Source organism: Ambystoma mexicanum, chromosome 11 (assembly GCF_040938575.1).
Source record: "Ambystoma mexicanum isolate Mex_15411 chromosome 11, UKY_AmexF1_1, whole genome shotgun sequence".
In the NCBI taxonomy this organism is placed as follows: Eukaryota; Metazoa; Chordata; class Amphibia; order Caudata; family Ambystomatidae; genus Ambystoma; species Ambystoma mexicanum.
In genome coordinates, this window is record NC_090934.1 from 25,727,211 (window position 1) to 25,751,517 (window position 24,307).

The 24,307-nt window shown below is 51.8% G+C and overlaps 1 protein-coding gene across 1 annotated transcript in view; it reads left to right on the forward strand.

Annotated features, from left to right (window-relative positions):
• The window catches only part of TMEM54 (transmembrane protein 54), a 111,681-nt gene that overhangs the window by 76,898 nt on the left and 10,476 nt on the right, over nucleotides 1-24,307 (forward strand). Inside the window, exons 3-4 of the mRNA XM_069622450.1 lie at nucleotides 9,488-9,547; nucleotides 16,344-16,532. Of these exons, the coding sequence (XP_069478551.1) occupies nucleotides 9,488-9,547; nucleotides 16,344-16,532 (249 nt within the window). The remainder of the gene's footprint in view (nucleotides 1-9,487; nucleotides 9,548-16,343; nucleotides 16,533-24,307) is intronic.

Below are 24,307 nucleotides of genomic sequence, written 5' to 3' on the forward strand. Positions count from 1 at the left end.
TAGTCCCCACCCCACCCTAACACCCAGTACCCATCCTAGCATACCTAACATTCTAGTCCCCTCCCTAACATACCTGACATCCAGGTACCCATCCTAGCATACCTGACATCCAGGTACCCGTCCTAGCATACCTGACATCCTAGTCCCCACCTGAACATACCTAACATCCAGTCCCTACCCTAGAATACCTAACATCCAGTCCCTACCCTAGAATACCTAACATCCAGTTCATCCCCTAGCAAACCTAATATCCTAGTCCCCTCCCTAACATACTTGAGATCCAGGTACCCACCCTAGCATAACTGACATCTTGGTTCCTACACTAGCATACCTAACATCAAGCCCCTACCCTAGCATACCTAACATCCTAGTATCCACCCTAGCATACCCAACATCAAGTCCTTACCTAATATCCAGTACCCACTCTAGAATATCTAATATCCTAGTACCCAATCTAACACCCAGTGCCCACCCTAGCATACTAGTCCCCTCCCTAACATACCTGACATCTGGCTACCCACCCTGGACTACTTAACATCCTAATCCCCACCCTAACATACCTGACATCCAGGTATCCACTCTAACATCTTGATCCCCACCCTAGCATGCCTGACATCCTAGTCCCCACCCTAACATACCTAACATCCTAGTCCCCAGCCTAACATACCTACCACCCTGGCCCCCACCCTAGCATACCTAACATCCTAGTCCCCACCCTAACATACCTAACATCACATCCTAGTCCCCATCTTAACATACCTGACATCCAGGTATCTACCCTAACCTACCTGACATCCTGGTCCCCACCCTAACATACCTGACATCCTGGTACCCACCTTAACATACCTGACATCCAGGTACCCACCCTAGCATAACTGGCATCCTGGTACCTACACTAGCATACCTGACATCCAGGTACCCACCCTAGCATACCTGACATCCAAGTACCCACCCTAACATACTTGACATCATAACCCCCACCCTAGCATACCTGACATCCAGATCCCCACCCTAACATACCTGACATCCTGGTACCCACCTTAACATACCTGACATCCAGGTACCCACCCTAGCATAACTGGCATCCTGGTACCTACACTAGCATACCTAACATCCTAATCCCCACCCTAACATTCTAGTCCACGCCCTAACATACCTGACATCCTATTCCCTGCCCTAACATACTTGACATCATAACCCCCTGCCCTAGCCTACCTGACATCCAGGTCCCCACCCTAACATACCTGACATCCTGGTACCCACCTTAACATGCCTGACATCCAGGTACCCACCCTAGCATAACTGGCATCCTGGTACCTACACTAGCATACCTAACATCCTAATCCCCACCCTAACATTCTAGTCCACGCCCTAACATACCTGACATCCTATTCCCTGCCCTAACATACCTGACATCCTGGTCACCACCCTAACATACCTGACATCAGAATCCCCACCCTAAAATACATGACATCCTAGTCCCCACCCTAAAATACCTCAAACCCAGTCCCAACCCTAGCAAGCCTAATATCCTGGTATCCACCCTAAAATACCTGACATCCAGGTACCCAGCCTGACATCCTGGTCCCCACCCTAACATACCTGACATCCTGGTACCCACCCTAACATACCCGACTTCCTAGTCTCCACCATAAAATACCTGACATCCGGGTATCTACCCTAACATACTTTACACCCTAGTCCCCACCCTAACATACCTAACATCCTGGTATCCACTCCAACATATCTGACATCCAGGTACGCAGCCTGACATCCTGGTACACACCCTAACATACCTGACATCCTGTACCCACCCTAGTATAGCTAATATCCTAGTGCCCACCCTAATATACCCAGTACCCACCATACCATACCTAACATCCTGGTCCCCACCCTAGCATACCTGACCTCCTACTCCCCACACTAACATATCTAACATACAGATACCCAGCCTTACATCCTGGTACCCACCCTAACACACCTGAAATCCACGTACCCACCCTAACATACCTGACATCCTAGTACCCACCCTAACAAACCTGACATCCAGGTACCCACCCTAACATACCTAACATACCTGAAATCCGAATTCCCACCCTAATATGCCTGACATCCAGGTACCTACCGTAACATCCTGGCACCCACTGTTACATACCGAGCATCTTAATGCCCACGCAGATGTGACCCAAGGTTAGCTTATTGTAGGTTTAGCCATCACATTACAATTAAGCACAATTTCACACTCGTTATTCATCTGTCCCGTCTTAATAAACCAGCCATGCGGTTAAGGCTCCCGGTCACTCCTCCCCCTCCCCCCACCACCACCCACCACAAACACGCTGCCCATCTCAGAGCATGCCAACCCTAACTCTGGGGCTGGACCTCTTGTAGATTATCACGTGCTACCCACCTTTCCATACCTACCCTCCTGGTGCCCAATCTAACACCTATGGTATCCTGATGCAACTCTAAGATTTCTGCCAACTGGTGCCCTAATGCATTTGGCATCTTGATGCCGTCTGGAACATACATGGCACCCTAGTTCTGAAAAAAGCATGGCATACCAGTACCCATTGTAACATACTTGGCATGTAGGTGCTCACAGTAGCACACCTGGGATCCCAGTGTAGCCTGTAGCATACCTAGCATCTTTGGGCCCACTGTGGCATGTGTGGCATACTGGAGCCCACTGTGGCATGTGTGGCATACTGGAGCCCACTGTGGCATGCGTGGCATACTGGAGCCCACTGTGGCATGCGTGGCATACTGGAGCCCACTGTGGCATGTGTGGCATACTGGAGCCCACCGTGGCATGCGTGGCATCCGCGTGTCCACTTTAGCATACCTGGATTCTTGGTGTCCATTGCAGCATAAATTGCACCCCAGTGGCCACAATAGTCTACCTGGCATTTTGGGGAGCACTCTTGCTTGCCTGCTATTTTAGGACCCATTCTTGCTTGCCTGGAATCCTGGTGCCTATTCTTATCTGCCAGGAGCCCTTGTGCCCACTCTAGAATATGTGGCATTTGAGTGCCTTGAATCCTGAGATATCCACCACCCCAGTGCTTACGCCACATAACTCTATGCCACTTGCAAATGCAACAAGGACCAAAGAGGTCACACCATCAGTGTGACTGCAATCAGTCCAGCCTCACCCTGAAATGAGGGTGTTGGCCAACAGGTTAGGCAACATCTGATGGACTCTAAAGAACAGCGAGCAAGGGGTTAACGTCAGAAAAGACCCAACGCTCACTTTATATATAAATATCAGGTAGCTCACATCAATGCTATTGTTAAAGTGACTCCTGTGACTTTTTTCTGTAGCGTGAGTTAAGGTTTGCTTAGTAGTTGGATGGCCTTTATAGAATTAATATTAAAATTCAGTGTTGATATGTAGTTGAAATGATCCTTCACACATGGGTAGGCGGTGACTTATTAATTGTCATAAAGCAGGATATTAAGTACGCCCCACCGGCCTTGTCCACAGCTCCTTCTAACTTCCTGGAATTCTGCTAACATTCTCATTCTACCTTACACACTCTGCATTCTACACACGCATTCTACATAAGCCGAATGCTACACACCTCCCTTTTCCCCATAAAGCAAGACAGTTAAATGGAACACAAAATACGGATGACCTGATGAGGCCTTATACAACTAATAGCACAAACCATCTTAAAAGTGAACGTCCTCAAAGTAGCCTATAGTCACAACTGAGATACCTGTAACAGCACTAATGCACCATGAATTAACTGTAACAATATTCCTACACAAAAGATTGGATGTAACACACACACTGGAAATACGATGCAGCATTGCTACACCCAAAATGACATCCGAAAATAAAATATGATCAATTAAACTCAGGATTTGGGCATAGTGTAGATGTACAACACTTTACAGCAGGGTTTTTCAACATGATCTTTTAAATAGGGTGGTCTTCCACATTTTCTAATGGGAACTTCCCTTCTAATGGAAAGTTCCATTTTATGAATCTTACAAGGTTGCTTGCTCATATCTCGATCATTCACGATTCCTCTCTCCTGCAAATCCCCATGCTTCCTTATGAGTCTGCATACTCTATTAACGTTCCACACTCGTCCATCTGACAATTTCACAGCACTATGTAATTTCTTGATAACCCTCATGGGTTCCGACCACTTCAAACCTCCTTCCACTGTATTGTTGGGAAGTTTTATACGTACCCAATCTCCTTCCTTAACTATGCATTGTTTGGCTGCTTTCCTCAAGTAAAATTGTTTTTGTCTGCTGCCTTATTCTTAACGCCTGGTAGGTACTCCATTTCCAAGTTGTAATCCTGTAAACTGGCTACCCACTTGCGGATTCTGGATGACACTTTATCTAGTCCCTTTGATGTGAGAATTTCTCTCAAAGGTTTATGGTCAGACCTAAGGATACACTTTACACCACAAAGAAAAGGGTGACATTTTCCTAACACCAATTTTATAGCTAGAAATACTTTCTCTATCAAGTCATTCTTCTCTGCGTTCTCAAAACCCTAGAGGCAAATGCAAGGGTGTGTTCCTCTTTCACATCTTTTTGTGATAAAAAACTGCACCCAACCTATGGTTGCTGGCATCAGGGGCAGAATGGGGATTGGGAGGCCGGACATACCGGCACCCGCACATGGGCAATTACCGGTCCATTCATCTTGTAATGGTCCGGTAATGGCCCATTTGCGAGTGCCGGGGCCGGTAGCGAGTTTGGTGGTAGCCATGCCCTTAATAAGGGCTAGGCTACCGCCAAACTTGTAATGAGGCCCATCATCTTGGAAGCACAAAACACCCACCATTGCATGAAATGGCTGATACATAATGCTTTGGAAAACCGCAGCAGCCGATATTTAACCAAATGGCATGCGTTTGCATCAGAACAAACCTTCTGGCGTAATAAACGCTGTTATATTTCTTGAGGACGGCTGAAGTACAATCTGGTGATGAGCAGATTTTAAATCCAAAATGCTCATAACTTTGGCCTCCTTAATAGTGCCCAATATTCCAGTAAGATTGGGTAAGGGATGTCTGTCCGTTATTACTCATCGATTTGTAGACCTTAAATCAATACACAGCCTAAGTTTCTCATTGGGCTTATATACCACAAATAAGGGAGAAAGTCATTGAGCTGCCTCTATTCTTTCAATGATATCTTTCCTCTCCATTGTTAACAATTGTTCCTTAACCGCATCCTTGATGGCTAACATCACCCTTTTAAGTTTTTGTACAGCTGGAATAGAATCTGGGTTTAATCTGATTTTGTGCATAAAACCTTTGAGACTGCCTATAGCATCTCGAAATACTGCATGATGAGAATTCATTGCTACCATCTATGGCATACACAGTTTCTTCAGCGTTGGGCTCTAGCTTTATCTTGAGCTGTTTTTGATGTGACCAATTTAGTAAGGGACTACTACCTTTCTAAGAAACATATACTTTGCCTTTAGGTGATCTGTCTTTAAATTTCAACACAGCCCAAAACCATCCTTCTAAATCATTTCTCTTTCCCCCATAAACACTGGTCAACTGGTCGTATATCGACTACATTAAGAGAAATAGAATCTTGTAATTCTTTTTCAAAAATATGTTTGGGCAACTGAGTGTAACTTGCCCCCAAGTCTATCACCATGTCGAGTTGTATTCCTTCAAATTCTATGGTGGACATGGACTTCTCGGTGTCAGCATCATCATCCTGAACCATGGTAACTTCATTAGAGGTAAAGTCAACGAGACAAGTACAATCTTCAATGCCCTCACATAGTTCATTTAAACAGGCTATAATTTCACCTTTTTTTTCTGCAACAAGAAGTAAGATGCCCACGTCTCTTGCATCTTTTGCAAAGAGCTTTGATTGCCGGGCATTTGTCACTGCTTGCAAAGTGAGAAGGGCTGTCAGAATGAAAACCTCTTTTGTTGTCAGATTCATCCCTTCTACCTCTGTATTTATGTATTTTCTTTTCCCATTTTCCTTCTCGGTACATCAGTTTTATGCAACACAGCGTTGCATGTGTTTTATACGTATTGAGTTATAACAATTGTTACACCTGTGTTATGTTGTCTAGTTGAAAGACTGAAAGATTTTGCTTTTATATGTTTATTACACGAGATGCTGCATTAAGTTGCAATAGACGTGATGCAGCGTTACTTGTATTGTATGCAATAGCTGTCACACATGCGTTTTGGTGTCTGGCTGAGCACCCTTGCTTTAATGTATTAATCCTACAGCATCGTATGTAATATAGTGCTCTCTCTCTGTGTATCGTTCTTAAAACCGGCTGGCATAACGAAACGGCTGGTTTATTATTTCTGTTGCCTTAGCAACCCAAAATGGCGCCACATAATCAGACGTCGCTAGGTCCTTTCCCCTAGCACGTCGGTGGCTGAAGAGGCTGTGGAGCGCGTTGTGTGTCTTCCGTTTGAATGCTTGCTTCCCTTGAAACCATGGGACACGTATGCGCAGGCCTTTCTCAGTGGCCTAAAGCACCGCTTGCACTTGGTTTTTAAAACAGGAAGGCTCTGCTCTTATATAGCACAGGGGCCCCTTCCCTTGAAGCACGACTGCAGCAGAGAAAAGCGCTCTGACCTGTTATTAGTTGTTTGGCCGTTGTATGGCTGCTGGGTTGGCTCAGTTGACAACGCTTGGTCCGGTGCCGCAGTTACTCAGTGGGTCCACTGCGGTGTGAAATGATCCTTCTCACACAGGTCGGTGGTGACTTATTTATTGTCATAAAACAGGATATTAAGTAGGCCCCACTGGCCTTGTCCACAGCTCCTTCTAACTGCCTGCAATTCTACTAACATTCTCACTCTACCTTACACGCTCTGCATTCTACACACGCAGAATGCTACAGTAGTCTTGTCTAATGTACACCCCAGCTAATACTGAACTCTGCATATCGCCAAGTAGCGGCTGCAGACTTTAAGTGATAGGAGGTAAATGTTACTGCTCAATTTTTTCACAGGAGGTTTTGTAAGGGAACTCATTCAATATTTCAGATGCCAGGTCCAATTGCCCCTGTCCTCGTCCTTATGAATGCCACTGCCCCATGTGGCTCGCCTCGTGGTGCTGTCACTCACTCAGCTTTGCCCCGTCGCTCGCTTGGTCTCGGACCCGCCCCATGTGACTCTTGCAGTTTCGGTTCTATACCATGTCGCTCCCACTGTCCCACATCACTTTCTATGCCCCTGTCATTCCACGTGGCACACTTACTGCTCCGATGACGCCCCATGTCACTCTCTATGCCCTTGTTCTGTCATATGTTGCTCCCACTGTCCTGCGTCACTTTCTATGCCCCTGTCATTCCACGTGGCACACTTACTGCTTCGATGACGCCCCATGTCACTCTCTATGCTCTTGTTCTGTCATATGTTGCTCCCACTGTCCCGCGCCACTTTCTATGCCCCTGTAATTCCACGTGGCACACTTAATGCTCCAGTGTATGCCCTTGTTCTGCCACATTTTGCTCCCACTGTCCTGTGTCACTTCTATGCCCTTGTCACTCTCTACACCATTGTTCTGCCACTTGTTGCTCCCTCTGTCCCAAGTCACTTCTATGCCCTTGTCACTCTCTACGCCCTTGTTCTGCCACATGTTGCTCCCACTGTCCTGCGTCACTTTCTATGCCCTTGTCACTCTCTACGCCCTTGTTCTGCCACGTGTTGCTCCCATTGTCCTGCGTCACTTTCTATGCCCCTGTCATTCCACGTGGCACACTTACTGCTCCGATGATGCCCCATGTCACTCTCTATGCCCTTGTTCTGCCATATGTTGCTCCCACTGTCCCACGCCACTTTCTATGTCCCTGTCATTCCACGTGGCACACTTAATGCTCCAGTCTATGCCCTTGTTCTGCCACATGTTGCTCCCACTGTCCGGCGTCACTTGTATGCCCTTATCACTCTCTACGCCCTTGTTCTGCCACTTGTTGTTCCCTCTGTCCTGCGTCACTTTCTATGCCCTTGTCACTCTCTATGCCCTTGTTCTGCCACATGTTGCTCCCATTGTCCTGCGTCACTTTCTATGCCCCTGTCATTCCATGTGGCACACTTAGTGCTCCAATGACGCCCCATGTCACTCTCTATGCCCTTGTTCTGCCACATGTTGCTCCCACTGTCCGGCGTCACTTCTATGCCCTTGTCACTCTCTACGCCCTTGTTCTGCCATTTGTTGCTCCCTCTGTCCCATGTCACTTTCTATGCCCTTGTCACTCTCTACGCCCTTGTTCTGCCACATGTTGCTCCCACTGTCCCACATCATTTTCTATGCCCTTGTCACTCTCTATGCCCTTGTTCTGCCACATGTTGCTCCCACTGTCCTGCGTCACTTTCTATGCCCCTGTCATTCCACGTGGCACACTTACTGCTCCGATGACGCCCCATGTCACTCTCCACGCCCTTGTTCTGCCACATGTTGCTCCCACTGTCCGGCATCTCTATGCCCTTGCTCTGCCACATGTTGCTCCCACTGTCCTGCGTCACTTTCTATGCACCTGTCATTCCACGTGGCACACTTACTGCTCCGATGACGCCCCATGTCACTCTCTATGCCCTTGTTCTGCCACATGTGCTCCCACTGTCCGGCGTCACTTCTATGCCCTTGTCACTCTCTATGCCCTTGTTCTGCCACATGTTGCTCCCACTGTCCCACGTCACTTTCTATGCCCTTGTCACTCTCTACGCCCTTGTTCTGCCACATGTTGTTCCCACTGTCCCACGTCACTTTCTATGCCCTTGTCACTCTCTACGCCCTTGTTTTGCCACATGTTGCTCCCACTGTCCTGCGCCACTTTCTATGCCCCTGTCATTCCACGTGACACACTTACTGCTCCGATGACGCCCCATGTCACTCTCTACGCCCTTGTTCTGCCACATGTTGCTCCCACTGTCCCACATCACTTTCTATGCCCTTGTCACTCTCTACGCCCTTGTTGTGCCACATGTTGCTCCCACTGTCCTGCATCACTTTCTATGCCCTTGTCACTCTCTACGCCCTTGTTTTGCCACATGTTGCTCCCATTGTCCTGCGTCACTTTCTATGCCGTCATTCCACGTGACACACTTACTGCTCCAATGACGCCCCATGTCAATCTCTACGCCCTTGTTCTGCCACATGTTGCTCCCACTGTCCCACGTCACTTTCTATGCCCTTGTCACTCTCTATGCCCTTTTTCTGCCACATGTTGCTCCCACTGTCCTGCGTCACTTTCTATGCCCGTCATTCCACATGACACACTTACTGCTCCGATGACGCCCCATGTCACTCTCTATGCCCTTGTTCTGCCACATGTTGCTCCCACTGTCCGGCGTCACTTCTATGCCCTTGTCACTCTCTGCGCCCTTGTTCTGCCACTTGTTGCTCCCTCTGTCCCACTTCTCTGTCCCAGTCAATGCATGATTGTTTTGGGTATTGATAATGTACTTATTGAACTAGTGATGATGAATGACTCGTATTAACCCCTTCATGTCTTTTGCAGAGCCTCAGCTGTGGCATAGCCACCATCGTGCTGTCGCAGTACCTCACCCGCAGGCCTCTGGTAAGCACCGGGCTCCTGGTGGCAGAGCTTTGCCCAGGGCACTCTTTCAGGATAGGCTTAAGGGATGCAGCTTCGGGGTATGAGGAGGGCATAAGGTGAAGGGGTGGGTAGTAGGTGGGTAAAGTATAGCAAAGGGGATGAAGCAGCTCAGTAGCTTTACCTCCTGTGGCAGGAATTAGTGTCCACCAGGTGTCTTAGGCTGCACTTCATACCCCATCCCTCCTTCCTCTGGGCGCTATAACACTAGCTCTTATTAGCCAATGTGTTCACCGCCCAGTGATGAAGGGCTGAGTAGTCCCTGCCGGGATTCGAACTTGAAACTTGCCTGTCTCTTAATTCCCCCTATTGCATATGCATCGCCTTCTATAGTTTGCCTCATTCTTCCATTTTCTTCCTGGCTCTTCTTTTGTTTATTTTTCCTGGAGGATGTTGTTGGTGTGTGGCCTGGGGCTAATCCTGCTCTGGGGCACAGAGAGAGCACGAGAGCCCCTTGGGGGCGAAACTCCCACTCCCTATAGCCAACCCTACTGGGATGTCTCCATCCTTGCACAATCAGGCGCCATGACGCTAGTGATCACACACATAGGAGCATGCTTCTCTAGGCGCAGTTGCCTCCACACAGTCCACACTGAATAGCTTGGCCCCACAAATCCCTGTGAGACCCAGAGACTCCTCATAACCTTCCTGGAGGGGAGCGGTGAGTCTTGCTCAAGACCAGCTAATTATGGACGGTCATAATGTTCTCGCCTCTGCAGAGTATAAGCTGTTGGGAAAGGAAAGACTCAGGAACAAGGGTGAAAGCAATGGGCAGTTTGATGATGATTAACAGGACAGTGGTGAACTCAAGGACCCAACAACATTTCCAAAGCAACTCAACATAACAGGTGTATTTGTAGAGCCCACGGTCACCTCCTGAGGGCCCTCCTGGCTTTATTGTTACCCAACTGAAAGTTATTCATAGTGGAGCAGCCAGGATTCGAGCCTGCGACCATGAGGTCAAACACTGGCCCCTGTAGTAGATGCACTAGTGTACTGAGGTCAAACACTGGCCCCTGTAGTGGATGCACTAGTGTACTGAGGTCAAACACCGGCCCCTGTAGTGGATGCACTAGTGTACTGAGGTCAAACACCGGCCCCTGTAGTGGATGCACTAGTGTACTGAGGTCAAACACCGGCCCCTGTAGTGGATGCACTAGTGTACTGAGGTCAAACACCGGCCCCTGTAGTGGATGCACTAGTGTACTGAGGTCAAACACCGGCCCCTGTAGTGGATGCACTAGTGTACTGAGGTCAAACACCGGCCCCTGTAGTGGATGCACTAGTGTACTGAGGTCAGACACCGGCCCCTGTAGTGGATGCACTAGTGTACTGAGGTCAGACACCGGCCCCTGTAGTGGATGCACTAGTGTACTGAGGCCAGACACCGGCCGCTGTAGTGGATGCACTAGTGTACTGAGGTCAAACACCGGCCCCTGTAGTGGATGCACTAGTGTACTGAGGTCAAACACCGGCCCCTGTAGTGGATGCACTAGTGTACTGAGGTCAAACACCGGCCCCTGTAGTGGATGCACTAGTGTACTGAGGTCAAACAATGGCCCCTATAGTGGATGCACTAGTGTACTGAGGTCAAACACCGGCCCCTGTAGTGGATGCACTAGTGTACTGAGGGCAGACACTGGCCCCTGTAGTGGATGCACTAGTGTACTGAGGGCAGACTCTGGCCCCTGTAGTGGATCCACTAGTGTACTGAGGTCAGACACTGGCCCCTGTAGTGGATGCACTAGTGTACGGAGGTAAAACACCGGCCCCTGTTATGGATGCACTACTGTACTTAGGTCAAACACCGGCCCCTGTAGTGGATGCACTAGTGTACTGAGGTCAAACACCGGCCCCTGTAGTGGATGCACTACTGTACTGAGGTCAAACAATGGCCCCTGTAGTGGATGCACTAGTGTACTGAGGTCAAACACCGGCCCCTGTAGTGGATGCACTAGTGTACTGAGGTCAAACACCGGCCCCTGTAGTGGATGCACTAGTGTACTGAGGTCAAACACCGGCCCCTGTAGTGGATGCACTAGTGTACTGAGGTCAGACACCGCCCCTGTAGTGGATGCACTAGTGTACTGAGGCCAGACACCGGCCGCTGTAGTGGATGCACTAGTGTACTGAGGTCAAACACCGGCCCCTGTAGTGGATGCACTAGTGTACTGAGGTCAAACACCGGCCCCTGTAGTGGATGCACTAGTGTACTGAGGTCAAACAATGGCCCCTGTAGTGGATGCACTAGTGTACTGAGGTCAGACACTGGCCCCCGTAGTGGATGCACTGGTATACTGAGGTCAAACACTGGCCCCTGCAGTAGATGCACTAGTGTACTGAGGTCAAACACTGGCCCCCGTAGTGGATGCACTGGTATACTGAGGTCAAACACTGGCCCCTGCAGTAGATGCACTAGTGTACTGAGGTCAAACACTGTCCCCTGTAGTGGATGCACTAGTGTACTGAGGTCAAACACTGTCCCCTGTAGTGGATGCACTAGTGTACTGAGCCACAGACCCGACTACCAGAGTGTTCTGCTCTACAGTCTACTGGAGTTATTTGATAATGATGACAATGAATAAATAACTCTAGATGTCCTACCTATAACAGTCAAAGCAGGTTCCAAAACAGTACTTTCCCCAGCTGGCTGGTCTCTGGGTTCCCTCCAGCCACCATGCTGGGTGCTTTCTGGGTTCCCTCCAGCCACCATGCTGGCTGGTCTCTGGGTTCCCTCCAGCCACCATGCTGGGTGCTTTCTGGGTTCTCTCCAGCCACCATGCTGGCTGGTCTCTGGGTTTCCCCCAGCCAACATGCTGGATGCTTTCTGGGTTCCCTCCAGCCACCATGCTGGATGCTTTCTGGGTTCCCCCCAGCCACCATGCTTGCTGGTCTCTGGGTTCCCTTCAGCCACCATGCTGGCTGGTCTCTGGGTTTACCCCAGCCAACATGCTGGGTGCTTTCTGGGTTCTCTCCAGCCACCATGCTTGCTGCTCTCTGGGTTCCCTCCAGCCACCATGCTTGCTGCTCTCTGGGTTCCCTCCAGCCACCATGCTGGCTGCTCTCTGGGTTCCCTCTAGCCACCATGCTGGCTGCTCTCTGGGTTCCCTCCAGCCACCATGCTGGGTGCTTTCTGGGTTCCCTCCAGCCACCATGCGGGTGCTTTCTGGGTTCCCTCCAGCCACCATGCTGGGTGCTTTCTGGGTTCTTTCCAGCCACCATGCTGGCTGCTCTCTGGGTTCCCTCCAGCCACCATGCTGGCTGGTCTCTGGGTTCCCTCCAGCCACCATGATGGGTGTTTTCTGGGTCCCTCCAGCCACCATGATGGCTGGTCTCTGGGTTCCCTCTAGCCACCATGCTGGCTGCTCTCTGGGTTCCCTCTAGCCACCATGCTGGCTGCTCTCTGGGTTCCCTCCAGCCACCATGCTGGGTGCTTTCTGGGTTCCTTCCAGCCACCATGCTGGCAGGTCTCTGGGTTCCCTCTAGCCACCATGCTGGCTGCTCTCTGGGTTCCCTCTAGCCACCATGCTGGCTGCTCTCTGGGTTCCCTCCAGCCACCATGCTGGGTGCTTTCTGTGTTCCCTCCAGCCACCATGATGGGTGCTTTCTGGGTCCCTCCAGCCACCATGCTGGCTGCTCTCTGGGTTCCCTCTAGCCACCATGCTGGCTGCTCTCTGGGTTCCTTCCAGCCACCATGCTGGCTAGTCTCTGGGTTCCCTCTAGCCACCATGCTGGCTGCTCTCTGGGTTCCCGCCAGCCACCATGCTGGCTGCTCTCTGGGTTCCCTCCAGCCACCATGCTGGCTGCTCTCTGGGTTTCCCCCAGCCACCATGCTGGATGCTTTCTGGGTTCCCTCCAGCCACCATGCTGCATGCTTTCTGGGTTCCCTCCAGCCACCACGCTGGCTGGTCTCTGGGTTTACCCCAGCCAACATGCTGGGTGCTTTCTGGGTTCTCTCCAGCCACCATGCTGGCTGGTCTCTGGGTTCCCTCCAGCCACAATGCTGGCTGGTCTCTGGGTTCCCTACAGCCACCATGATGGGTGCTTTCTGGGTTCCATCCAGCCACCATGCTGGCTGGTCTCTGGGTTCCCTGTAGCCACCACGCTGGCTGCTCTCTGGGTTCCCTCCAGCCACCATGCTGGGTGCTTTCTGGGTTCCCTCCAGCCACCATGCTGGGTGCTTTCTAGGTTCCCTCCAGCCACCATGCTGGGTGCTTTCTGGGTTTCCCCCAGCCACCATGCTGGCTGCTCTCTGGATTCCCTCCAGCCACCATGCTGGGCTGCTTTCTGGGTTCCCTCCAGCTCCAATGCTGGCTGCTCTCTGGGTTCCCTCCGGTCACCATGCTGGGTGCTTTCTGGGTTCCCTCCAGCCACCATGCTGGGAGCTTTCTGGGTTTCCCCCAGCCACCATGCTGGCTGGTCTCTGGGTTCCCTCCAGCCACCATGATGGGTGCTTTCTGGGTTCCATCCAGCCACCATGCTGGCTGGTGTCTGGGTTCCTTCCAGCCACAATGCTGGCTGCTCTCTGGATTCCCTCCAGCCACCATCCTGGGCTGCTTTCTGGGTTCCCTCCAGCTCCAATGCTGGCTGCTCTCTGGGTTCCCTCCAGCCACCATGCTGGGTGCTTTCTGGGTTCCCTCCAGCCACCATGCTGGGTGCTTTCTGGGTTTCCCCCAACCACCATGCTGGCTGCTCTCTGGATTCCCTCCAGCCACCATGCTGGGTGCTTTCTGGGTTCTCTACAGCCACCATGCTGGCTGGTCTCTGGGTTCCCTCCAGCCACCATGATGGGTGCTTTCTGGGTTCCATCCAGCCACCATGCTGGCTGGTGTCTGGGTTCCCTCTAGCCACCATGCTGGCTGCTCTCCGGGTTCCCTCCAGCCACCATGCTGGGTGCTTTCTGGGTTCCCTCCAGCCACCATGCTGGGTGCTTTCAGGGTTCCCTCCAGCCACCATGCTGGCTGGTCTCTGGGTTCCCTCCAGCCACCATGCTGGCTGGTCTCTGGGTTCCCTCCAGCCACCATGCTGGCTGGTCTCTGGGTTCCCTCCAGCCACCATGGTGGGCTGCTTTCTGGGTTCCATCCAGCCACCATGCTGGCTGCTCTCTGGGTTCCACCCAGCCACCATGCTGGGTGCTTTCTGGGTTCCCTCCAGCCACCATGCTGGGTGCTTTCTGGGTTTCCCCCAGCCACCATGCTGGCTGGTCTCTGGGTTCCCTCCAGCCACCATGCTGGGTGCTTTCTGGGTTCCCTCCAGCCACCATGCTGGGTGCTTTCTGGGTTTCCCCCAGCCACCATGGTGGCTGCTCTCTGGATTCCCTCCAGCCACCATGCTGGGTGCTTTCTGGGTTCTCTCCAGCCACCATGCTGGCTGGTCCCTGGGTTCCCTCCAGCCACCATGATGGGTGCTTTCTGGGTTCCATCCAGCCACCATGCTGGCTGGTGTCAGGGTTCCCTCTAGCCACCATGCTGGATGCTCTCTGGGTTCCCTCCAGCCACCATGCTGGGTGCTTTCTGGGTTCCCTCCAGCCACCATGCTGGGTGCTTTCTGGGTTCCCTCCAGCCACCATGCTGGGTGCTTTCTGGGTTCCCTCCAGCCACCATGCTGGCTGGTCTCTGTGTTCCCTCCAGCCACCATGCTGGCTGGTCTCTGGGTTCCCTCCAGCCACCATGCTGGGCTGCTTTCTGGGTTCCATCCAGCCACCATGCTGGCTGGTCTCTGGGTTCCCTCCAGCCACCATGCTGGGCTGCTTTCTGGGTTCCATCCAGCCACCATGCTGGCTGGTCTCTGGGTTCCCTCCAGCCACCATGCGGGTGCTTTCTGGGTTCCCTCCAGCCACCATGCTGGGTGCTTTCTGGGTTCTTTCCAGCCACCATGCTGGCTGCTCTCTGGGTTCCCTCCAGCCACCATGCTGGCTGGTCTCTGGGTTCCCTCCAGCCACCATGCTGGGTGCTTTCTGGGTTCCCTCCAGCCACCATGCTGGGTGCTTTCTGGGTTCCCTCCAGCCACCATGCTGGGTGCTTTCTGGGTTCCCTCCAGCCACCATGCTGGCTGGTCTCTGGGTTCCCTCCAGCCACCATGCTGGGCTGCTTTCTGGGTTCCCTCCAGCCACCATGCTGGCTGGTCTCTGGGTTCCCTCCAGCCACCATGCTGGCTGGTCTCTGGGTTCCCTCCAGCCACCATGCAGCCTGATCCCTTCTCTTCCTCTGCCTCCACTACCCAGCCAGTTTCTGCCCTCTGTCCTCTGCCCCTACCCAGGCCAGTTTCTTTTCTCCATCCACTCTTCCATTCACCATCAGGCTGGGGTCCCGCCTCTGATCCTCACCCAACCCCTTCATCCACCATCTGGAGTGGTTCCTGGGCTCCCTTCCTCCGTGCAACCCATCTTCCATTATGCCAGACTGGTTCCTATGCTCTCTCCCCCTCCCCACTTCTCCGCCCATCTTCCAGACTAGGCACGGAGCGCCCACCCTCCACCTACCCCCGCGTCTCCCAGGAGGGTGCAGGGTCGTCATCCCCCCCCTACCAATCCCACTGCTAGGAGGGATAGTGGGTTCCTTCCCACCCCCAGCAGTCCCACCAAATGACATTACTCTCCACCTTTCCCGCATTTCCTCTGAAATGGGAAGCCCTCGCGAGAGGGCTGCCACCACCAGGTGTTCCTGATCAAGGAGCCTTCTGATTTTAGCAGTAAGTGACCGAAAGGCAGTCTGGGTGTACGGCGACCAAGTCACTGCTCTCTGTCTTCTGCTCTCTTCAGGGCTGGTCCATCCTGGTCCTCGCGGTGGTGAACATCCTTGTGTCGGCCCTCTGCACCGTGGGGCTCATCGTGTCTGTGGTCATCACCTTCAGCAACGAGGGGCGCACCCTGCTCGCCTCGTGCACCTTCATCGACCTGGACCTCATCCAGATCTCCCACGAGTGCCCCTTCGACCCCACGCGCATCTATGTAAGTTGTCCATGCATCAAATACGTCTGCCCCATCATGGGGGGCAAATCTGTGTGCAGGCATTGGGGGTGAGCAAGAGGGATGGGGCGTTTCCAGGATAATATCCAGTATCGGTCAAGGAATGTGGGGGTGCAGCACGTCCCCCAGTGCTACTCCCAACAGAGGGGGCGGCAACAGCACACCATTAGGACCTTTTGATATTCAAAAATAATATAAACTGAGTGTGGGCGCTTCTTGTGAGGGGAATTCGGTTTTGGCCCCAGTTTTCTTCTCTTTCTAGTCTTTTGTTCCCTGCTAAACCTTCTACACATCAGCTCGCCCAATACACCCCCAAATTTCCCTTACTCGGCCCCCTTTAATCCTGTCATTTACAGCTGGTAGCCCTGCCGCCCTCCACCCCATTTCATTAAGGTGCAATTCCTTTTATAGTCCTGTTTCTCACCTTCTCTTCATCAGTGCCCATGTATGTAAGTGAACAGACTGGATCACGCAAGAGAGTTTGCTTCCAAACAGGCCTGATGTATGCATCATTTAGGTTTCTTTAGTAGAGGCAACTCTGATCTTTCTGCCAGCACTTACTGCAATAAGATAGTTCTCATTTTAGATTCCTGCCCTAAAGAGTTAAGCAGACCCCCAGTTTCAACTCGGCCAGAGATTAACCTTCTCCCTCTTCACACAACAAGTTCTCTTCTTTGAGCCTTACGTAGATTTCATTTAAGCTGTGGTATTTTTCAGATATTCCAATTGAATTACCTCTTAAGAAAACCCCCCTCTATACCTCAGGAAGCACCCCTAACTCCATCGTGCTTTGGCCTCTAGGAGCCCTCCCGGTCTCAATCTTCCCCACTGAGCTCCTGTCTAACACCACTGACCATGAGAGACCTCACAACACCTCCATGTTCCCCACTGAGCTCCTGTCTAACACCACTGACCATGAGAGACCTCACGGCACCGCCATCTTCCCCACCAAGCTCCTTTCTAGCACCACCGAACATGAGACCTCACGGCACCTCCATCTTTCCCACTGAGCTCCCGTCTATGAAAGACCTCACAGCACCACCATCTTCCCCAATGAGCTCCTGCCTAACACCACCAGCCATGAGAGACCTCACGGCACCTCCATCTTCCCCAGTGAGCTCCAGTCTAACACCACCGACCATGAGAGACCTCACGGCACCTCCATCTTCTCCCTTGAGCTCCAGTCTACCACCACCGGCCATGAGAGACCTCATGGCACCTCCATTTCCCCACTGAGTTCCCATATAACACCACCAACCCCACCTCCATCTTCCCCACTGTGCTCCAGTCTAACACCACCGACCATGAGAGACCTCACAGCACCTCCATCTTCCCCAATGAGCTCCCATTTAACACCACCAACAATGAGGGCCCTCACAGCTCCTCCATGTTCCCCACTGAGCTCCTGTCTAACACCACCGACCATGAGAGACCTCACAGCACCTCCATATTCCCCACTGAGCTCCCATCTAACACCACTGAACATGAGGGACCTCACAGCACCTCCATGTTCCCCACTGCGCTCCTGTCTAACACCACCGGCCATGAGAGAGCTCACAGCTCCTCCATCTTCCCCACTGAGCTCCAGTCAAACACCACCGACCATGAAAGACCACACAGCACCTCCATCTTCGCCACTGAGCTGCAGTCAAACACCACCGACAATGAGAGACCTCAGGCACTACCATCTTCCCCACTGAGCTCCAGTCTAACACCACCGTACCTGAGAGACTTTACGGCACCTACATTTTCCCCACTGAGCTCCAGTCTAACACCACCGAACCTGAGGGTCCTCATGGCACTTCCATCTTCCCCACTGAGCTCCCATCTAACACCACCGAACATGAGGGACCTCACAGCACCTCCATCTTCCCCTGAGCTCCAGTCTAGCACCACCGACCATGAGAGACCTCACGGCACCTCCATCTTCCCCAGAGCTCCCATCTAACACCACCAACCATGAGGGACCTCACGGCACCTCCATCTTCCCCACTGAGCTCCCATCTAACACCACCAACCATGAACTATCTCACAGCACCTCCATCTTTCCCACTGAGCTCCACTCTAGCACCACCGACCATGAGAGACCTCACAGCACTCCATCTTCCCCTGAGCTCCAGTCTAGCACCACCGACCACGAGAGACCTCACGGCACCTCCATCTTCCCCAGAGCTCCCATCTAACACCACCAACCATGAGGGACCTCACGGCACCTCCATCTTCCCCACTGAGCTCCCATCTAACATCACCAACCATGAACTACCTCACAGCACCTCCATCTTTCCCACTGAGCTCCAGTCTAGCACCACCGACCATGAGAGACCTCACGTCACCTCCATCTTCCCCAGAGCTCCCATCTAACACCACCAACCATGAGGGACCTCACAGCACCTCCATCTTTCCCACTTAGCTCCAGTCAAACACCACCGACCATGAAAGACCGAACAGCATCTCCAACTTCCCCACTGAGCTCCTCTTTAACACCACTGACCCTTATTGACCCCATAGCACCTCCATTTACCCCACTGAGCTCCAGTCTAACACCACCGAACCTGAGGGACCTCACAGCATCTCCATCTTCCCCACTGAGCTCCAGTCTAACACCACCGACCATGAGAGACCTCACGGCACCTCCGTATTCCCCACTAAGCTCCTCTTTAACACCAATGACCCTTATTGACCCCACAGCACCTCCATTTACCCCACTGAGCTCCAGTCTAACACCACTGAACCCGAGGGACCTCACAGCACCTCCATCTTCCCCACTGAGTTCCAGTTTAACACCACCGACCATGAGAGACCTCACGCCACCTCCATCTTCCCCACTGAGTTCCAGTCTAACACCACCGACCATGACAGACCTCACGGCACCTCCATCTTCCCCACTAAGCTCCTCTCTAACACCACCAACCATGAGAGATTTCACAGCACCTCCATATTCCCCACTGAGCTCCAGTCAAACACCCCCGACCCTTATAGACCCCACAGCAGCTCCATCTTTCAAACTGATCTCCTGCCTAACACCACCAGTCCTTAGAGACCACAGAGCACCTCCATCTGCCCCACTAAGCTCCAGACTAAAACCACCGACCATGAGAGATCTCACGGGACCTCCATCTTCCCCACTGAGCTCCTGTCTAACACCACCGAACCCGAGAGACCACACGGCACCTTCATCTTCCCCACTGAGCTCCTATCTAACACCACCAACCATGAGAGACCTCACGGCAGCTCCATCTTCCCCACTGACCTCCAGTCTAACACCACCGAAGCCGAGAGACCTCACAGCACCTCCATCTTCCCCACTGAGCTCCTGTCTAACACCACTGAACCTGAGAGACCTCACAGCACCTCCATCTTCCCCTCTGAGCTCCTCGTCTAAAAACACTGACCATCAGAGACTGCACAGCACCTCCATCTTCCCCATTGAGCTCCTGTCTAACACAACTGACCCCGAGAGACCTCACGGCACCCCCATCTTCCCCACCGAGCTCCAGTCTAACACCACCGAACCCGAGAGACCTCACAGCATCTCCATCTTCCCCACTGAGCTCCAGTCTAACACCACTGAACCTGAGAGACCTCACGGCACCTCCATCTTCCCCTCTGAGCTCTTGTCTAAAAACACTGACCATAAGAGACCTCACGGCACCCCCATCTTCCCCACCGAGCTCCAGTCTAACACCACCAACCATGAGAGACCTCACAGCACCTCCATATTCCTCAAAGAGCTCCAGTTTAACACAACCGAACCTGAGGGACCACACGGCACCTCCATCTTCCCCACTGAGATCCAGTCAAACTCCACCGACCATGAAAGACCACACGGCACCTCAATCTTCGCCACTGAGATCCAGTCTAACACCACCGACCATGAGAGACCTCACAGCACCTCCATCTTCCCCACTGAGCCCCTGTCTAACATCACCAACCATGAGAGACCTCACAGCACCTCCATATTCCTCAATGAGCTCCAGTTTAATACAACCGAACCTGAGGGACCACATGGCACCTCCATATTCCTCAAAGAGCTCCAGTTTAATACAACCGAACCTGAGGGACCACATGGCACCTCCATCTTCCCCACTGAGATCCAGTCTAACACCACTGACCATGAGAGACCTCACGGCTCCTCCATCTTCCCCACTGAGCTCCAGTCTAACACCACCGACCATGAGAGACCACACGGCACCTCAATCTTTGCCACTGAGCTCCAGTCTAACACCACCGACCATGAGAGACCTCACGGCACCTCCATCTTCTCCACTGAGCTCCTGTCTAAACCCACCGACCATGAGAGACCTCACGGCACCTCCATCGTCTCCAGTGAGCTCCTGTCTAACACCACCATCCATGAGAGACCTCACGGCACCTCCATCTTCCCCGCTGAGCTCCTGTCTAACAATACCGACCCCGAGAGACCTTATGGCACCTCCATCTTCCCCACTGAGCTCCAGTCAAACACCACCGACCATGAAAGACAGCACAGCATCTCCATCTTCACCAATGAGCTCCTGTCTAACACCACCAACTATGAGAGACCTCACAGCACCTTCATTTTCCCTACTGAGCTCCAGTCTAACACCACCGAGCCTGAGGGACCTCATGGCACCTCCGTCTTCCCCACTAAGCTCCTCTTTAACACCACTGACCCTTATTGACCCCACAGCACCTCCATTTACCCCACTGAGCTCCAGTCTAACACCACCAAACCTGGGGGACATCACGGCACCTCCATCTTCCCCACTGAGCTCTAATCTAACACCACCGACCATGAGAGACCTCACGGCACCTCCATCTTCCCCACTAAGCTCCTCTCTAACCCCACCAACCATGAGAGATTTCACAGTACCTCCATCTTCCCCACTGAGTGCCAGTCAAACACCCCCGCCCTTATAGACCCCACAGCACCTGCATATTTCTCACTGAGCTCCTAACACCATAGACCCTCATAGACCCCACAGTACCTGCATCTTTCAAACTGATCTCCTGCCTAACACCACCAGTCCTTAGAGACCACATAGCCCCTCCATCTTCCCCACTAAGCTCCTCTCTAACACCACTTACCCTTATTGACCCCACAGCACCTCCATTTACCCCACTGAGCTCCAGTCTAACACCACCGAACCTGAGGGACCTCACCGCACCTCCATCTCCCCCCCCCCACTGAGCTCAAGTCTAACACCATCGACCATGAGACCTCACGGCACCTCCATCTTCCCCACTGAGCTCCAGTCTAACACCACCGACCATGAGAGACCTCACTGCACCTCCATCTTCCCCACCAAGCTCCTGTCTAACACCACCAGCCATGAGAGACCTCACGGCACCACCATCTTCCCTACTGAGCTCCAGTCTAACACCACCAAACCTGAGGGACATCACAGCACCTCCATGTTCCCCACTGAGCTCCATTTTAACACCACTGAACCCGAGGAACCTCATGGCACCTCTATCCTTCTCACTGAGCTCCTGTCTAACACCAGTTACCATTAGAGCCTGCCCGCACCTCTATCTTCCCTGTTTGTATTTGTATTTGTATTTGTATTTATTTATTTGTATTGCGCACCTTGCCCGGAGGCTTGCGGGCGCATGTTTAGTAGGCAGTTACAAGTTGCAGAGGAGAAGTTACAGGTTCCAGGAGAAGAGGTTAACAGTTACATAGGTAGTGATACAGTATAACATAACGGGTGAAAATGACATAGATAATAACAACAAAGTAGCAGTACCCAAGGTTACAGTAGAAGGGTACGCGCTGTGAGCAGTTACAAATTTACAGGATGTCTTGTTCCCGTAACCAAAGTTTAGCTTTGGTTTTGAATACGTGGCAAAGCGGAATGTTCCTTAGTGCATTGGGGAGTGAGTTCCAGAGCTTGGCAGCAAGGACCGGAAAACTTGACCCTCCTGCCGAGCGTAATTTGAAGCTGGGGATGTCCAAAGTGTGCGCCTGGGCAGCTCTCAAGGGTCTGGTGGCTGTGTGATGCGAGAAACGTGATATTAAGTAGGCTGGAGCTGCATTGTTCTGTGCCTTGTGTGTGAGCACAAGTGATTTGAGTGATATGCGGTGCAAGATAGGTGACCACTGGATGTTGCGTCTGATAGTGGCTATATGATTCCGTCTAGGTATGTTGAATGCTGCCCTAATGGCGTTGTTTTGTGTGACCTGTAGTTTGTCCAGATTTCTTTGGCTCGTCCCAAGGTATAGGGCATTGCAATAGTCTATTTTGGATAAGATGAGGGTTCTCGCGAGGGTCAGACAATTGTCTGGAGTCAGGAATGGCCTGCAGGCTGTAATCAATTTGCAGGTGTAGGACGATGCAGAGACAACTGCATTGGTTTGTCGTGTGAGGGACAGGGTAGAATCAAGGTAGATTCCTAGAGTTTTGGTGACATTGGCCACTTTGATGTCAATCCCGTCAATAGTGAAGGAATTGTAGTTGGCGTCAAGTTTCGCGAGTTTAGTTTGGGAGCCCAGGATGATTAACTCTGTTTTTTCGTCGTTAAGGCAGAGCCCATGATTGGCCATCCAGGCCTGGATGACGGAGTAGACCGTATTAAGAGATTTTGAATCGGTTACAAAATCACCAGTGATAGGGATGAGTATCTGGGTGTCATCCGCATAATTAGTGTAGGAGACACCCAGATAATCAAGGATATCAAAGAGTGGTTTAGTAAACACATTGTAAAGGGTGGGAGATACACAGGATCCTTGTGGGACTCCACAGGGGACGTGGGAGGGGTCAGCCGCTGCTAGTGGAGAGAAGACCCTCATGGTTCTGTTGGCAAGGAATGAACTGATCCAAGAAGTGGCTGCTTCCGAGAAGTGGGCGGCGATTTTGAGATGATGACAGAGAATTTGGTGGTCAACCAGGTCGAAGGCAGCTGAGAGATCAAGGAGGAGCAGGAGTGCCAATTTGCCCTTGTCTTTCAGGTCCTCGATTTGGGTTTTCAGGTCCAGTAAAGCTGTCTCAGTGCCATGCCTGGGACGGAAACCAGATTGTCTCAGCCCTAGTAGATTGTTGCGTTCGAGATACTCCTGGATTTGGAGATAGGCTGCGCGGTCAAGGATTTTAAGCAGGAAAGGCACAGTGGTGATGGGCCTGTAGTTTGAAGGGTTGCTGGGGTCAAGATTGGCTTTTTTAATTAATGGTATGACCCAGGCATCCTTAAGGTTGTCAGGTACGGTGCTTGATTCAAAGGAGGCATTTATGAAGGAGGTAATAAATGGGGCGAGCTTGGGTGCGGCTTCCTTAATGATGACAGCGGGGCATGCATCACCTTGGCAATTGGAAGGTTTTAGTTTAGATATAATGATTTCTACTTCCTTGATGGAGAGGGGAGAGAAGCTGAATGGTTTGAAGTTGTGATTGAGTGCTTGTATTTTATAATTCAGGGTGGTGCTCGTTGAACTTGAGAGGTAGTTTTTTTTTGCTTTGATTTTAGTTTGGAGAGTGGTGATTTTGTCTAGTAAAGCATTTTGGATGTTTGTACACCAATCAGTGTCAGGGGTACACTTATTGAGAGGAGCGATAGGGGACTCCAGTTCCTTAAGTATCTTAAACAGTTCCTTAGTGTTAGAGCGGGCTTGGGTGATTCTTTTATTATAAGCTTCCTTTTTGGCAGCAAGGATGGCTTCTTTATAGGCCAGGGTGGCTAGCGTAAGATTATTTTTGTTGGCCAGGGAGGGGATACTTTTCCATGAGGCCTCTGCTTTTCTTTTTTCTTTGCGTAGGTCACGTAGTTGCGGAGTGAACCAA